The sequence below is a fragment of the Erythrolamprus reginae genome, chromosome 2 (genome assembly GCF_031021105.1).
Source record: "Erythrolamprus reginae isolate rEryReg1 chromosome 2, rEryReg1.hap1, whole genome shotgun sequence".
Lineage (NCBI taxonomy): Eukaryota > Metazoa > Chordata > Lepidosauria > Squamata > Dipsadidae > Erythrolamprus > Erythrolamprus reginae.
This window is the reverse complement of record NC_091951.1, coordinates 29,829,068-29,847,595: the sequence shown is the minus strand read 5'-3', so window position 1 is coordinate 29,847,595 and position 18,528 is coordinate 29,829,068. Positions and strand designations below refer to the sequence as shown.

The following is an 18,528-nucleotide window of genomic DNA, read 5'->3' as shown; positions in this document are numbered from 1 at the left end:
ATTGAATCCTGCCTTTTTTATTTTTATAAATAACTCAACATAGCACACATATCTAATACACTTTCCTTCTTCTATTTTCCCCACAACCACCACTCTGTGAAGGTGAATTGGGTTGGCAGAGGGGTACTGGCTCAAAATCACCCAATTGGCTTTCATTGTTGAGACCAGAACTCACAGGCTTCATGTTACTATTCGAGTGCCTTAATCACTAGACCAAATTGACCTTCTAGGGATTTTTTTCTCTCCTACTGTCAACAGCCCAGGAGAGATGCATTTATGAAATCATGGAATAAATACATTTATACAATTGGAAATTTGTAAAATCAGTGGGAATGTGAGGGTTTGGGCAATGTACGTTAGGTTTACAAAAAACATGCAGTTTGGAGTTACGTAGGCCTTTACATATGCCTAATACAGCAGCCCCAGGAAGATCCTCTCTGAAAAAATTCCTAAAGACTTGCAGGGGCTCCATTCTCTGAAGATGTAAAACAAAAATTAAAAATTAGAAATATCCCCTTCCATTCACTACCTCTCTTTAGCTATGCAGTGTGACTTTGCTTATTCTTCCACCTCTCATGGCTGCCACATCACATCCAGCCCTTTTTTTTTTCTTTTCTCTTTCTTTTTCTCTTTCTCTCTCTCTCCCTCCCTCCCCTCACCACCCATCTTACCACAAAGTAACTCTGGGTGGCTTACAGTCATAAAAATACATCTACATTAAATCCTGAATAAGTTAAAACCAAAGATTAGCCGCTCCGGGTCCTCAGAGATGGGCGGCACACAAGTCTAATAAATAATAATAATAATAATAATAATAATAATAATAATAATAATAATAATAAAAAAAATAAGAAGAAGAAAAAAAGGAGAAGAAGAGGAGGAAGAGGAAGAAGAAAAGAAGAAGAAGATAAAAGTCAAGGACATTTTTTTCTGGAGTGAAAAATGGGGTTCGTTGTTACTTGATCAATCTTCTCCACTGCGTTTTTCCCACGTTAGAGCCCCAGGTAAAATGTCAGAACCAGCTTGCAGAGTACTGGATTGATATGGGTGTACCTAGATAAGCCCAGCAGGGCTCACATGGCTGCATGCTGGACTAATTGAAATCTCCGAATGTTCTTCAAGGGTAGCCCCAAGTAGAGCGCATTGCAGTAATCGAACCTCAAGATGATCAGCTTTTCCCATGTTAGGGCCCCAGGTAAAATGGCAGAACCAGCTCCTTAGGCTCTTACGAAAGGGGCATTGGGGCTAACCTCACATTGGGCAAGAGGATGGAGACAGTAGGAGCCACAGCAGAGAAGGCCCTCCTCCTGGACCCTACCAGTCAGAATAATCAGGTCGATGGGACTCTCAGCATGCTTCCCCTGCTGGCCTGAGTGGGACAGGTCAATCCCAGTGGGGTGAGATGGTAAAGCAAGGTAACTTGGAACCCATGCTATCAAGGGCTTTAAAGATGATTACCAATGCACCAATTATAACCACCAAATGCTCTTCGAGGGCTCCCCACGTACATTGCATTACGACTACCACTGAGTGATCACATGCCCAGCACTAACACAATACCAAGACAATCAACTTTCAAAGAGATTATGTCCCCCATATCTGAGGATATGTGCAGAAAGTGCAGGGTGAGTGAGACAATTGTGCATTTTCACTAACTAGCGCATTTTCCTTTAGGTGTCTATGGTAACTCTCCTCAATGGATTATTCTATGAAAAATTAGCCCATTGCTCCATTTTCAGTTCTTTCCACATTTGAGTGGCTTATGTCTTTTCTTGTGTGTGGCTGCTTGGATGGAAAATAAGATTCAGGCTCAAGAAAACCATGCTTGCATATTCTGTGCATTAATAAGCTGCCTGCCATATCTGGCTCCTTGGATGATCCATACTTTGGCTGTTACAAATATAGCTCAGTCCAGTGTTCCCTCTAATTTTTGGGGGGGTGGGCAGAAAAGTATAGTGTCTGAGTGGCAGTCCCTTTGGGACTGGGCGGCACAGAAATAATAAATAAATAAACAAACAAACAAACAAACAAATAAAAAACCCACCCTGTTTTGCATCAGAGAATTTCAAAATAAAATACTGTACTGTATGTCTATAACAGTGAGCTCATAATAGGGCAACTCTATCAATATCAAAATGCCACTTAAATAGTTGAGCTAGTTTCAAACTAGATTTTGATTTTCTTTCTCTCTTCCTTACTTCCATTCTTTTTCTTTCTCTTTTCCTTCCTCTCTTTTTTCTATCTGTTTCTCTCTCTTCCTCTCTTCCTCTCTCACTCTTTCCCTCTCGGCTTCTGGGCAGGTTTGGAAAACTCTGAGTTGATGATGATTTTTAAGTGAGCGATTGCTCACTGCTCAGCTTAGAGGGAACTATGGCTCAGTCTATAGATTTGTACAGTTTTTCCTGTGTGCATCATTTTATGAGAAAAGTATGGAAAGTGGACCAAAGTTGACAGAGTATAGTGTGCTCATTTGCACACTATAGTCAGTCAACCTTGATCCACTTTCCATACATTTCTAATTTTCCTGTCTGCATCCAATCTGACCACTAGAGGTGCTGTAGTCATTAAGATTTCTTAACACTCAAGGCCTCTCTATGTTCCCTCCTGCATGGATCTTTTGGTGACGAGTAGCGCTTGTCTTGTCGTAAAAGCTCTTCCCACAATCCATGCATTGATAAGGTCTTTCCCCCGTGTGGATCCTTTCGTGAGAAATCAGATATCCTTTGCGCGTAAAGCCCTTTCCACATTCCATGCATTTGTATGGCCTCTCCCCTCGGTGGATTCTTTCATGACAATTGAGTTGTCCTTTCTGGATAAAGTTCTTTCCACACTCCAGGCATTGATACGGTCTCTCTCCTGTGTGGATCCTTTCATGAGAATTAAGTGGTGCTTTCTGAGCAAAGCCCTTTCCACATTCCAGGCATTTATAGGGTCTCTCCCCTGTGTGGACCCTTTGGTGGCGAGTGACTTCTTTCTTCTCGGAAAAGCTCTTTCCGCACTCTGTGCATTTATACGGCCTCTCCCCTGTGTGTATCTTGTTATGAGAATTAAGATGCCCTTTCTGGATAAAGCTTTTCCCACACTCCATGCATTTATGTGGTCTCTCCCCAGTGTGGATCCTTTGGTGGAGAATAAGTTTACTCCTGCTAATGAATCTTTTTCCACACTCCATGCATAGTTTCATCTCTCTGCTCCCACTGGAATTCCTCCCAGATTTTAGAAAGGTGCGTGGCTTGCTTTTGCTATCTAGGTCCTTTAGTAAAGTAAGAGAAAAAGGATGAGTGACAATTTTGTCATACATTTCTCCTTTGGTGTGGTTTATGCTACATTCTTGTAAGCCAAATTGATTTTTCTCTTTTTCCCCATATTTTTCCGTTTTCCATTTTTCCAGGTCTTGCTGGGACAGGAAGCTAGAAATTCCAACAGGAACCGAGGTGGATGGCATTTTCCCTCCATTCTCTGAGTTGTTTCTCACTTCTCTTCTTGTGTCCTCTTCATGGCCAAATGTCTCTTCCTCAAGTTCATGCTTCTCAGTCTTTAATCTTGCTTGCTTGCTATTCTCATTTTCCAGCCCATCATCTCCTTTGCAAAAAAAAAAAGAAAATAAATATTTCTGTTACAATTAGAATAGAAACATAGAAGACTGACGGCAGAAAAAGACCTCATGATCCATTTATTCTGCCCTTATACTATTTTCTGTGTTTTATCTTAGGATGGATATCTCCGGGACCACCTTCTGCCACACGAATCCCAGCGACCGGTTAGGTCCCACAGAGTCGGCCTTCTCCGGGTCCCGTCGACCAAACAATGTCAGTTGGTGGGACCCAGGGGAAGAGCCTTCTCTGTGGCGCAGTGTTCCCTCTAATTTTTTGGGGAGGTGGGCGGAAAAGTATAGTGTCTGAGCGGCAGTCCCTTTGGGACTGGGCGGCACAGAAATAATAAACAAACAAACAAACAAACAATTAAAAAACCCACCCTGTTTTGCCTCAGAGAATTTCAAAATAAAATACTGTACTGTGTGTCTATAACAGTGAGCTCATAATAGGGCAACTCTATCAATATCAAAATGCCACTTAAATAGTTGAGCTAGTTTCAAACTAGATTTTGATTTTCTTTCTCTCTTCTTTACTCCCATTCTTTCTCTTTCTCTTTTCCTTCCTCTCTTTTTTCTATCTGTTTCTCTCTCTTCCTCTCTTCCTCTCTCTCTCCTTCCCTCTCACTCTTTCCCTCTCGGCTTCTGGGCAGGTTTGGAAAACTCTGAGTTGATGATGATTTTTAAGTGAGCGATTGCTCACTGCTCAGCTTAGAGGGAACTATGCTGTAGTGGCCCCGACCCTCTGGAATCAGCTCCCCCCAGAGATCAGAATTGCCCCCACCCTCCTTGCCTTTCGTAAACTCCTTAAAACCCACCTTTGTCATCAGGCATGGAGGGATTGAGATGTTCCTTCCCCCCCCCCCCCCAGGCCTATACAATTTATGCATGGTATGCTTGTGTGTATGCTTGGCTTTTAATAAGGGTTTTTAGTCATTTTAAATATTAGATTTGTTTTATGTTGTTTTATTATTGTTGTTAGACGCCCCGAATCTACGGAGAGGGGCAGCATACATACACACATACACACAAACAAATAAATAAAATAAATAAAATAAATAAAATAAATAAAATAAATAAAATAAATAAAATAAATAAAATAAATAAAATAAATAAAATAAATAAAATAAATAAAATAAATAAAATAAATAAAATAAATAATATAAATAATATAAATAAATAAAATAAATAAATGTTTATCCCAGGCATGTTTAAATTCAGTTACTATGGATTTACCAACCACGTCCGCTGAATCGTAAAAGGGGGTTAGTCTCCCCCTCTCAAAAACATGTGTTTTAGGTTTGGTATGTGTTTAGCTATGGTGTGAAGGCTGCAAACCGTTATCTAGGACATCCTGATGGTACACAAAGAATTTTCCAGCCAAGAAATATATTAAGACTTTAGTGCTGACTGGTCAATTTGTTCTACCATGGCTACGGAACATCTAGAATATTTTCAGAGTCAATGTGACTTTTTATGAAAAGGCCTAAAGGAGGGATGATCACCTTAAGAATCTGAGTATAAATAGCTAATCATTCTCCACTGAAAAAAAAGTCCCACACTGAATAGAAACCAAAGGAAAGTTAGGTCCCACAGAGTTGGCCTTCTCCGGGTCCCGTCGACTAAACAATGTCATTTGGCGGGACCCAGGAGAAGAGCCTTCTCTGTGGCAGCCCCGACCCTATGGAACCAACTCCCCCAGATATCAGAGTTGCCTCCACCCTCCTTGCTTTTCGTAAGCTCTTAAAAACCCACCTCTTGTTGTCAAGCATGGGGGAATTGAAATATTCCCTTCCCCTAGGCTTATAAAATTTATGTATGGTATGACTGTATGTATGACTGATCTCTTAAATTGGGGTTTTTAGATTTTTTAATATTAGATTTGTTTACGTTGTCTTTTTATTGTTGTTAGCCGCCCCAAGTCGGGCGGCATACAAATCTAATAAATTAAAAAATAAAAAATAAAATAAGAAAGCCTATCCTTACCCAGAACAGTCATATTCCTCAAAATTTCCCACACGACTTCTCTGCACAAAGCCTTCTGACCAGAATCTAGCAGCTCCCATTCCTCCAGCGTGAAGTCCACAATCAACTCCTCAATTGGACCAGATTCCTGACAGAGAAAGAAAATGTTCCTTGCAATTACCAGGAAAGACTTGGACATTTTATCTCCAACCACCCAAAATGGGACAAAACAAGGAATTAAACAGACATTTTCTTGCCAGAAACAGATTTATGCCTGAATTTCCAAATAGCTTTGGGGCTGGGAAGCCATAGCTGCACAAACCATGCCATAGTTATATCCCGTAGGTGAGGGTTCCTCATTGCCGCCACTACCGGTGAAGTTGCACATGCAGCTCTGGGTAAACGATGGGTGGGAGCATGCGCCCGTGTCAGATTTGGCTTCCGCGCATACACAGAAACCCAAATCTGGTGTGAGGACGCTCGTGCACAGTGAGATTTTTGCCAATGTTTGCCGATTTCTTTGCTTCTGTATATGCTCAAAAACCCGCAGAATATCAGTGAAATCTTTTTTTTAAAAAAATGTTATTGAGTATATACATTAAAAACAGGGTACAGAAAAACAAAAGGGATATAATGTACATTCTAACAATCATAATTAACTTATTTGAAGAGCATAGGAGGGGAAAGAGGGAAGGAAAAGGAGAGGGAGGGATGGGGAAGAAGGGAAGGAGATATGAGGAGAGGAGAGGAAATAGAAAATTAGAAAGAAAGGGAGTAGTAAGAAGAGGACAGTAGAGAGCCAGCGTTAGAGCTTTCAATGCTTCAATGCTTTACGGCCTATAATTCAAACATGTGGGTGGTGTAGATTTCCCTAAGATTTTCTCCATACATGTTGACACAGTTGTTAGTGCCAATAAGTATCAGTTTGTCATATCAATTAGGTATCATGATTCATGTCGTGGGTTATTAACTTTACAAGATGTTTTTGTTGGATATTCTTCTTGATGAGTAATTTTTAAGTACTGTAATTTCTTTGTTTTAACCAAGGATACCATTTCTCCCAGGCTTTGTAGAAATCTGTCTCATCCCTATATTGCAATTCCATTGTTAACTTGGACATTTCCGCACATTCCATTATTTTAATCAAAAGAGGTAAGTGGTTGGGTTTTTTTCTTGTTTCCAGTATTGCGTATACAGAATCCTCGCAACTGAGATAATGTGGAGTATAATATATCTTTTTTCTTTAATATTTTGTCTTATTATTCCTAATAAAAATAGCTCGGGTTTTACTTGGATGGTCTGGGAAGTGTCTTGATCTAGTATAGTTTTAATTTTATGCCAATATTTTTGGGTGATTTCACATGTCCATCAAATGTGGTAATATGTGCCTGGCTTTTCCCTGCACTTCCAATATAGAGGTACATTTTAGCAAGTCTAGCCGGTGGCAGGTGCCATCTGTAAAACATTTTGTAATGATTTTCCTTATATGAAGTTGCCATCGTTAGTTTGTAGTTGACCGTCCAAATTTTTTCCCATTCATTTAAGTTAATTGTACAGAATATCCAAAATTTTGTGACCATGTTATTTATTTTATTATTTATTTATTTTATTTATTGGATTTATATGCCGCCCCTCTCCGAAGACTCGGGGCGGCTAACAACAATCATAAAAACAACGTATCATGGGTCCTTTAACTATTTCTGTGAAATCTTGCAGGTGCGAGCATCGTCGCGCAAGATTTGACTTTCTGTGCATTCGCTGGCTGGGGAATTCTGGGAGTTGAAGTCCAAATATCTTCAAGTTGCCAAGGTTGGGAATCACTGCCCTAGGTTAGCAAACTTCTATGTAAACGTGACACATCCACTACAAATTTTTCCCAGCCAGTTTCAAAATGTTGGCAATGAACCTAGAAATCCCAAATCACTTAGCTAGCAGTCTTACAGTTGCAGCTGTTTAAACTCTTTCCACCAAACAAATTTTTCTAATAATTTCTAATATTTAAATTAATACAATGGATATTTTCTTGTTTGCAACTCAAGAACAATTTTGAACGCTGAGTATAGTCCAAGAGCACATTCGAAAGGTGGGACGACGGCACTGAATTCAAATGGTCAGAGATTCAGCATTTGATGGGGAAAACATATAAATCCAATAAATGAATGAATGAATGAATGAATGAATGAATGAATAAATAAATAAATAAATAACAGCTCATGGTCAGATGGGAGTTTGTACTTCACTGCTCTTAGAAGAAACCTGCTCTTACCTGGCAAAGAGGCCCCAGTTGGATTCTCCTGAAAAGCAATTCCTGAGAAGGGCTGGATGGATCTCCTCTTTCCTGGAGCTCTGCTGAGATCTCCCCCATGAATGGCTCCTGCAGTTGACAGAAGAGTCTGGTTTATGATCCACTTTCAGAGAACCAGAACCAGATTAGTTTGCTTGCCTTATTTTTTGCCTCTGTACCTGTATTTCCCCAACCCAAGTCAAACTAAGAGAATCTGGGATTCTGCTCTCCATGTGGCTGCTATTTCTGAGTAAATGCTGGTCATTTTAGATTGATATTGGACTTAAAGAACCCTGTTGCAATAACTAAGGGAGCTGCTATGAAAATCACAAGTATTCCCGTAAGGAATAACTTGTTCAGAGAGACACTACTGTTTCATTAACTTTAGAAAACAATTTTCTGTCAAATGATTGAAAAACTCCTGCAGGTTGCAATGTAACATTTTAAGTAATAAAGCGAGAAATATAGGAGTGATTGAGAATTAATAATTTGAATATCATCAGCTGAACTGGAAATAGTGCCCCAATTAATTCCTGCACCTGTGGGAAGAAAAAAGATGTTGGAGAATAAATTGTGACCACTTCCTCAAATTCAAGACCCTCTTATATCCCTCAGGAGTTTGGGTGGTGGAAACAGGGTTGAATTCTCTTTTCTCTCAGAATTATCTCTAGACGGAAAGAATGATTGAAAAACACCTACAGTTTACAATGTAAAATTTTAGGTGATAAAGTGAGAAATAATGGTGTTTGAGAATTAATAATTCCAATATCATCAGCTGAATTGGAAAAAGGGACCCAATTAATTCCTGCACAAGAGGAAAGAAAAAGAGATGTTGCAGAAGAAATTGTGACCCCTTCCTCAAATTCAAGACCCTCTTATATCCCTCAGGAGTTTGGGTGGTGGAAATAGGGTTGAATTATCTTTCCTCTCAAAATTACATCCAAGAGGAAACAAGCATTTCTTGAAATAAAAAAGATTCAAAGAAGAAATTATTTCTCCAAATACTGGCAGTCTGGAGGCTAATTCTCTTGACAGGCGACTGAAAGAAGTTCTGAAGTTTGATCCTGACTGGCTCAAGATTGACAGCCTTCAAACTGTCATTATTATTAGCAGTTCACTGCAGACACCTTCACAGTTCACTCCCCTCCCCACCCCGAGCTCACCTGCCCCTCCTGCGGCTCTTCCCTCTGGGCTCGGCTGAGCAGGAAGCCTTCGGCCAGGGCCACCGCCTGGGAACAGCTCTCGGCTCCGCACTCCCTCACCCAGCCCGCCATCTCCGGAGGCAGCAGGGCCAGCAGCTGCTCCAGCACCACCCGGTCCAGCATCTCCCCTTTGCTGCTCCTCTCTGGCCGCAGCCACTGACAGCACAGCCGGTGCAGGCGGCTGCAAAGCTCCCGGGGCCCCTCGGACTCCTGGCGGCAGCCATCGAGACCGCGGAAGCGCCGCCGGTGGATCTCTGGGCTGAACGAAGCGCCCTCCATCCCTGGAGACCCCGGTGCCTGGACGGCTTCCCTGCTGGGGGGGGGGGGGCGAAACAGGCCTAAGAGAGTCCGAGGTGGCCGAGACAACCACCCCGCCCCGACTGCCCGGTTTCCAGGTGGGGAGAAACGGGGCTCCTCGTCTCCTTCAGACCTTGTGCGCCTGAAAAGAGCAGGTGCAAATCGCTCCGCCACAATTCCACTCCAACACCTGGAGTCTTGACCAAAGAGTGCTCCTTCCTAGAGGGGCAGAATGCAAAAGGCGCCCCTCTTTTCCTCCCGCTTCCAGAGAGCTTTTCCCTGAGAAACCCCCCCCCTTCATTTTTCTCCGCTCGACGACTACCGACGATGGTCTTATGCGCATGCTCCTTCCTTGCCCAATGACGGGGGAATGCTGCTCAGACCCCAGGTGTGATGGTTAGCGAGGGTGTGTGGTTGCTTCTGCGCACCTGAGATTTCTCTTGCCCTGTACCCGAATCTTCTTATGAAAGCGCATGGAAGAACAGATGGAGGAAGTTGGGGGGAAGCGGAGGGGAGACACTTGGTGGAGGGTGCGAGAAATGATAAGCTCCTTGGTCTTATTGGTGTTAAGGACCAAGTTACTGTCTCCACACCAGGAAAAGAGCCTGTGCAGCTCATCTCCATAGGCAGACTCATTCCCACCCCCCATGAGTCCCACCATTCTTGTATCACCTGAAAAATTACTAATAGTATTACTAGTGTGATTTGGAATGCAGTCATTCACACAAAGACTTTCAACCCTGGGTCTAGTAAGCTTAGAACTAAGACGCCTTAAACATGATCTAAGTATTGCCCACAAAATTATATGCTGCAACGTCCTGCCTGTCCGCGACTACTTGAACTTCAACCACAACACAAGAGCTCACAACAGATTTAAACTTAATATTAACCGCTCCAAACATGACTGTAAAAAATACAACTTCAGTAACTGAGTTGTCGAAGCGAGGGACTCATTGCCGGACTCTGTAATGTCATCCCCAAACCCCCAACACTTTACCCTTGGACTATCCACAGTTGACCTCTCCAGATTCCTAAGAGGTCAGTAAGGGGCGAGTACAAGTGCACTAGAGTGCCTTCCGACCCCTGTCCTATTGCTCTCCTATATCTCCTATACCATTCTTCTTTCCTATACTTATTCTATTTTTTAACTGATATATTTTATTCCTATTTCTTCTATTCTTTCTTAGATATATTTTACTATGAGTATATCCTCTATAACATTCATTATATATTCATTATATATGTATACCCAATATAACTCTCATTGTGTAATGGACAAAATCAATAAAATAAATAAATAAAATAAATAAATAAAGCATATAGAATAAGCCAGTGTTTCCCAACCTTGGCAACTTGAAGATATCTGGACTTCAACTCCCAGAATTCCCCAGCCAGCTTCTAGTTACTATTAAATATATAATACAGTGGTACCTCTACTTAAGAACTTAATTCGTTCCGTAAGCAGGTTCCTAAGAACAAAAGTTTGTAAGTAGAAACAATTTTTCCCATAAGAATCAATGTAAAAGCAAATAATGTGTGAAAATCCATTAGGGAAGAAATAAAAGCTCGGAATTTGGGTGGGAAGAAGAGGAAGAAGGGGAGGAGAGTCACTGCTGAAGGAAGAAGGGGAGGGGAATAAAAAACATCCAAAACTTTAAGGCTGAAAAAAAAAAGACGGACTCTGAGGCGTCGAGGAGCATACACCTCCTATACACCTGGCGCGAAGCTGCCTCCCATACACTGCGCCAGAGAGAAACCCAGGCGAGTGAGAGGGGGGAACCTCTTGCTCCTTTGACCGAAAGGCAGCTGCTGCTGATGCTACCTGCTTCCTATTCCTTCCCCTGCTGAAGGGCAGCTCACTCACCTTGCAGCTGGCGCCTTTCCTTCACTGTAGTGACTCCCCAGTTTGGCTGAAGCCAAGTTGATCCGGCTTTTACATTTCCGCGTCCAGACGTTCTGGGAGGCAACCTCGCACTGGGTGTATGGGAGGCAGCGCGAGGGAGTCACCACAGTGAAGTGGTTTATTCCCTCTCCAAGCGCCTAGAGAAAGGAAAACGCTCTGTTCACTCTGGGCTGCCCAGAGCAAAGGGAGCGTTTCTTTTCTGTGAGTGTTGGCAGAGGATTATTCCCTCTCCAAGCGCCCAGAGAAAGGAAAATGCTTTGTTCGCTCTGGACTGCCATAGTTCCCTCTAAGCTGAGCAGTGAGCAATCACTCACTTAAAAATCATCATCAACTCAGAGTTTTCCAAACCTGCCCAGAAGCCGAGAGGGAAAGAGAGAGAGAGGAAGAGAGAGAAACAGATAGAAAAAAGAGAGGAAGGAAAAGAGAAAGAAAAAGAATGGGAGTAAGGAAGAGAGAAAGAAAATCAAAATCTAGTTTGAAACTAGCTCAACTATTTAAGTGGCATTTTGATATTGATAGAGTTGCCCTATTATGAGCTCACTGTTATAGGCACACAGTACAGTATTTTATTTTGAAATTCTCTGAGGCAAAACAGGGTGGGTTTTTTATTTATTTGTTTGTTTATTTATTATTTCTGTGCCGCCCAGTCCCGAAGGGACTGCCACTCAGACACTATACTTTTCCGCCCACCCCCCAAAAAAATTAGAGGGAACACTGCTACCAAACCTCCTTAAGTCCCACCGAAAGGCTCCTCTGGCAACTCAGAAAAGCCCCGAGATGGCCGGGATTAAAGGGGGAATGGCAGGAAACCGGCTGGGCCTTTGTGCCGCTCTCAAATTCCCTGGGAAATTTTTTCTGGGCTTGGGTTCTTAAGTAGAAAATGGTTTGTGAGAAGACACAAAATCTTGAACACTCGGTTCTTATCTAGAAAGATTCTTAAGTAAAGGCATTCTTAGGTAGAGATACCACTGTATTAAATCTGCTCTCAAGCACCCATGGCCAAAGCATTTCTTTCATTTTCTCTCTAATAGTAGTCAACAAGTGTTAGAAAAATGCATCCATTCATGATTGCCAGGCATGAAGTTCAAATTGAAGGCAATTTTACTTTTTTACCTTTTAATTCTTTTCACATCTGATGGATATGTCTAAGCACACTTAAGCCATATGATTAAGATTTGCTATTCATTTGGTTTAAAGTAGATACCTCAAAGTGGAATGACATTTTCTCTTGCGTGACTCTTAATGTACGAGAATAGTCAAAAAGGTATATTTCTGTCTATATATAATTTTATACAGAAATACTGAGATAATTTTGTGCTGAATCAGATTCAAGTAACAATTAAAACCAACTTGTCAATTTTTCAATTTGTGTAAGTATGAATGTATAGAAATTATATTTCCAAACTTTGAACTGGAGGAATCAGCAAATATATGATACTTTAGTGACTAGACAAATACTTAGCAAGATATTTAGACGTAACAAGCTTAACCTTCTTCCCTTGCACATTGGCTGATATAAGTTTGCCTATTTGTAGACTTCTGTTCTTTAAATTATTGATCATGCTAATTATAGTTGGAATCTTTGTATGCTAGTGATGTCAATAATTAGGCAACCAGAATAACAGAATGACATAGTGGGAAGGGACCTTATTCTGCCCCAGCACCGAGCTGTAAATAATTACGCAACAAATTTTCTTGGGTGACATTTGTGAAAAAAAATCAAGTACTCAGGCAAGAAAATGTATCACTCAGACAATATACTTTTCTGCCCACACCAAAAAACAATTAGAGGGAACATTGGTTATAACAGCAGCAAGATTCGATTATTCAGAATATTGGAAAAATAGAGATATCCCTTCTGAAAAAGAGATAATAAAGAAAATATTGGTTTGCGTGGAAATGGACAGACTGACACAAGAACTTAAAAATAAAGGTGAGATAGAACACCATGAAATCTGGAATAAAATGTACCAATGGTTGAAAATGAGGGAAAAGAAATATTGAGTATTTGTAGAACTGAAACTGGATAATACTTAGACAAGCATACAAATGTGGACAAATGATATGCTTATAATATCAAAGTAGTAATGTACGAATTGTAGGAATTGTATTTGTTGCTATATTACAACGTGTATCAAAATAACAAAGCCAGGAAGGTCACACTGTGTCCAATATGTTAATGTTTTTAAATCAAAACTCAGGTGAGAGAATTAGATTGACATCTGATTTCTTTCCCAGATGCTATTTGGGGCAGTGACAGTATGCCTTTCATGATAATTAAGGTTTTCTTTCTGAGTAAAGGGCTTTCCACACTGCTTGCATTGAAATAGTTTCTCTCCAGTATGTATCCTTCCATGAAGATTAAGATGTCCTTTTCATCTACAGGTCTTTCCGCGTTCCATTCATTTACATGGTTTCTCTCCAATGTGTATCCTTTCATGACGATTAAGACTTGCTTTTTGCGTATAGGTCTTTCCACAATCCATGCATTTATATGGTCGCTCCCCTGTGTGTATCCTTTCATGTTGATTAAGATGTCCTTTATTTGCAAAGGTCTTTCCACATTCCATGCATTTATATGGTCGCTCCCCTGTGTGTATCCTTTCATGTTGATAAAGATCTCCTTTCTTTATAAAGCTTTTTCCACATTCCATGCATTTATGTGGTCGATCCCCTGTGTGTATCCTTTCATGTTGATTAAGATCTCCTTTCCTTATAAAGCTTTTTCCACATTCCATGCATTTATGTGGTCTCTCCCCAGTATGGATCATTTGATGGCAAATAAGATGAGTATTGCTAATGAAACTCTGTCTACATTCCATGCATTTATATGGTCGCTCCCCTGTGTGGGCTCCTTCATGACAATTAAGTTGTCCTTTACTTGCAAAGGTCTTTCCACATTTCATGCATTGATATGGTTGCTCCCCTGTGTGTATCCCTTCATGAATATTAAGCTGTAATTTTCGTGTATAGCTCTTTCCACATTCCATGCATTTATATGGTCGCTCCCCTGTGTGGGTTCTTTCATGACGATTAAATTGTCCTTTACCTGCAAAGGTCTTTCCACATTTATTGCATTGATATGGCCTCTCCCCAGTGTGTATCCTTTCATGAATATTAAGCTGTACTTTTCGTGTATAGCTCTTTCCACACTTCATGCATTTATATGGCTTCTCCCCCGTGTGGACCTTGTTATGAGATTTAAGATGCACCTTCTGTGTAAAGCTTTTTCCACATTCCATGCATTTATGTGGTCTCTGCCCAGTGTGGATCCTTTGGTGATCATTAAGATGTCCTTTCTTGGTAAAGGCCTTTCCACACATGAGACATTTATGTGATTTCTCCACATTGTGACTCTTTTGGTGGAGAACAAGTTTACTCTTATTAATGAATCTCTTTCCCCACTTCATGCAGTGTTTCATCTCTCTACTCCGCCTGGAATCCCTTTTGCTGTATAGTTCCTTTAGTAAAGAAAGAGAGGAAGAATGACGGATATATTTGTCATACATTTCCCCTTCAGTCTGGTTTATGCCACATTCTTGTAAATCAAATGGATTTTTCTCTTTCCAACCATATTTTTCCTTTTTCTTTCCTTCCATATCTTGCTGGGACAGGACGATAGGGATTCCAACAACAACAGAAGTAGATGACTTCTTGCTTCCATTCTCTGAGTGGTTCCTCTCTCGTCTCCTTGTGTCCTCTTCATGACCAAATATCACTTGTTCAAATTCACACCCCTCTGTCTTTAATCTTGCTTGCTTGCTATTCTCATTTTCCAGCCCATCATCTCCTTGGAAAAGGAAAAGAAATATTTCTGTTACAATTAGAATGGTGACGATCCTCCCCCACTCAAAGTCACGTGTACTAGGTTTGGTACCACCTATGTGTCTAGCTAGGATATGAAGGCTATAAATCATAATCTAGGACATTCTGATGATACACAAAGGATTTTTGGCCAAGAAATATATTAAGGCTTTGGTGCTGATTGGTCAATCTGTTAAGCCCCTGCCATAAATATCTAAGACATTTTTAGAGTCTACAGTGAGTATTTCTCACAAGGCCTTAAGGAGGGATGATCACCTTAAGCATCTGAGGATAAATAGCTAGCCATCCTCCACTGAAAAAGGACTCCTCCAATGAATGGAGGCAGGGGAAAACCTGGACTTACCCATATCCTTCAAAACTTCCCATGTGACATCACTGCACAAGGTCTTTTGATCAGAATCTAGCAGCTCCCACTCCTCCAGCGTGAAGTCCACAGTCACCTCCTCAAATGGACCAGATCCCTGATAAAGAAAATGTACCTTGGTAGGCATTTATTTATTTTTATACATGCACACCATTCATAAAATAAAATTTGGCCATGAAAGATGGACCATTCATGGCTCCCAGGCCTGCCGACAAAGCCAGGTCTTTCTGGTCTTGTGTAAGGCCCGTAGGGTGGGAGCAGTACGGACATCGGGGGGGTAGTTGGTTCCATAGAGCTGGGGCAGAGCTACAGAGAAGGCCCTCCCCCCACAGTCCTGCCAACCTACATTGGTTAGTCAATGGACCTGGAGCAGGCCAACTCTGTGTGCTCCTATTGGTCTCTGGGAGGTATGTCGTAGGAGGAGATCCCATAAATAGTCTGGAATAAATAAATAGTCTGAAAAGATGTTCACAAGGAACTAAACAGATATTTTCTCGTTGGAAACAGATTTATGTCTGCATCTCCATGTCACCTTTGAGGCTGGGAAGCCGTAGCGCCACAAATCATGACTGAGGTGCATAGGGGCTGTAGATTGGCAACACAACCACCATTGCCGGGCTTCTCATTGGGTCAGAATAACTTAGCAAACTCCTAATTAAACATGACATATCCACAATAATTTTTTTCCTAGCCAGCTTCAAAATGTTGGCAATGAGCCTAGAAATCCCAAGTCATTTAGCTAGAAGTCTTACTGTTGCAGCTGTTTAAACTCATTCCACCAAACAAATGTTATAATAATTTCTAATTTTCAAATTGTCTAATACAATGAAGCCTACAAATATTTTCTTGCTTGCAACTCAAATACAATTTTGAATGCATGGTGTAATCCAATAGTGCATTTGGGGTGGGGGTGGGGATAAATGGTCACAGATTCAGCATTTGATGGGAAAAAGAGCTCATGGTCAGATGGAGTTTCTACTCCAATGCTCTCAGAAGAAACCTGTACTTACCTGGCAAGGAGGCCCCAGTTGGATCCTCCTAAAAAGCATTTCCTGAGAAGGGCTGGATGGATCTCCTCTTTCCTGGAGTTCTGTGGAGATCTCCCCCATGAACATCTGGTTTATGATCTGCTTTCAGAGAACCAGAACCAGATTAGTTTGCTTGCCTTACTTTTTCCCCATGTACCAGTATTTTCCCGACCTGACTCAAAGTAAGAGACTTTGCTCTCCATGTGGCTGCTATTCCTGGGTAAATGCTGGAAATTCTAGATAGATGTTGTACTTAAAGAGCACTGTTGCAGAACTGCTAATGGAACTGCTCTGAAAACTACAAGTATTCTGCCTGTACAGAGATATACTACTGTTTCATTAACTTTGGAAAATAATATTCTGTGAAATGATTGAAAAACAGCTACAGTTGCAATGTAACATTTTAGGTAATAAAGAGATTGAGAATGAGTAATTTGGATAAGATCAGCTGAATTGGAAAAAGGGACCCAATTAATTTCTGCACCTGAGAAAAGAAAAAGAGATGTTGGAGACGAAACTGTGACTTATTAGTCAAATTCAAGAACTTCTTCTATCCCTCAAAACTGAGGGTAGTGGAAATAGGGTTGAATTATCTTACAACTATCACCAGGAGGAAAGAACCATTTCAAGACACAAAAAGATTCAAAAAAAGAAATTAGTTCTCTAAATAGTGGCAGTCAGGAGGCTAATTTGTTGATTGCCGAGTGCAAGCAGTTCTGCAGTTTCATTCTGACCGGCTCAAGATTGACAGCCTTCAATCTGTTCTTGCTTTAGCAGTTCACTGCAGACCCCGAGCGATCCCCGGTTCTCCCCTTCCCACCCCGAGCTCACCTGCCCCTCCTGCGGCTCTTCCCTCTGGGCTCGGTTGAGCAGGAAGCCTTCGGCCAGGGCCACCGCCTGGGAACAGCTCTCGGCTCCGCACTCCCTCACCCAGCCCGCCATCTCCGGGGGCAGCAGGGCCAGCAGCTGCTCCAGCACCACCCGGTCCAGCATCTCCCCTTTGCTGCTCCTCTCCGGCCGCAGCCACTGACGGCACAGCCGGTGCAGGCGGCTGCAAACCTCCCGGGGCCCCTCGGCCTCCTGGCGGCAGCCATCGAGACCGCGGAAGCGCCGCCGGTGGATCTCTGGGCTGAAGGAAGCGTCCTCCATCTCTGGAGACCCCGGGGCCTGGACGGCTTTCTTGCTCGAAGGCGGCAGAAACAAGGCCAAGGGGTCCGAGTTGACCCACACAGCCAGTCCAGGAACCAAGAAACGCGGCTCCGCGGCTGCTTCAGATTCTGCGCAGCTTCAAATCGCTCCGCCACAATTTCCAACCAATAACAATACCAATACCAACGAGTGCTCTTTCCTAGACGGGCAAAACGCGACAAGCGCCTCCCCTTTTATCCCAATGGCCAGATTTTTCCATGGAAACCTCACCTCGCTCAGCCTCGCGAGAACCGACGTCTTATGCGCATGCTCCTTCTCTGCCGAATAACGCTTCTCAGACCCCTGAGCCGGGCCAGCCTTTTAAAGACGGGAGAGGGGGGGGGGAGAAAGTGTGATGGATAGAGGGCTGCTGTTTTCTTCTGCGCACACGGGATTTTTTTCAGTCTGTGCCCCAATCTTTTTACAAATGCGGAAATGTTCCTGGGACAGATGGAAGGAGTGGGGGAGGGGAGAGACTGGATGGAGGGGGCTGAAAATGAAAACTCTTCCGCCTTATTGGCGTACAGCCGTGTTTCCCCACCTTGGCTACTTGAAGATATTTGGACTTCAACTCCCAGAATTCCCCAATCAGCATTCGCTGTCTGGGGAATTCTGGGAGTTGAAGTCCAAATATCTTCCAAGTTGTCAAGGTGGGGAAACACTGCTGTACAGGACCAAGTTATTGTCTCAACAACACAAAAAGAGCTGGTCCAGCTCATCCCCATAGGCAGACTCATTCCCACTCCCCATGAGTCCCACCACTATTGTATCATTTGAAAAATTAGTGATAGTATTGCTAGCGTGAGTTGGAATGCAGTCATTCACATAAAGCATAAAAAGAACTCAACACACAACCCTGTGGTGTAGCAGTGTTAAGAAT

At 42.1% G+C, this 18,528-nt stretch overlaps 1 protein-coding gene across 1 annotated transcript; it reads right to left on the bottom strand.

The window, feature by feature from the left end:
* Positions 1-2,533: 2,533 nt before the first annotated feature.
* LOC139163155 (zinc finger protein 665-like) lies at positions 2,534-17,807 on the bottom strand. Its single transcript, XM_070744127.1, has 6 exons — positions 17,292-17,807; positions 16,443-16,559; positions 15,412-15,529; positions 13,711-15,033; positions 5,153-5,174; positions 2,534-3,140 (listed from the first exon to the last, which is right to left on the bottom strand). The coding sequence occupies exons 1-6, from the start codon at positions 17,607-17,609 to the stop codon at positions 2,582-2,584; spliced, it is 2,457 nt and encodes an 818-aa protein (XP_070600228.1). The 5' UTR covers positions 17,610-17,807; the 3' UTR covers positions 2,534-2,581.
* Positions 17,808-18,528: the final 721 nt, after the last annotated feature.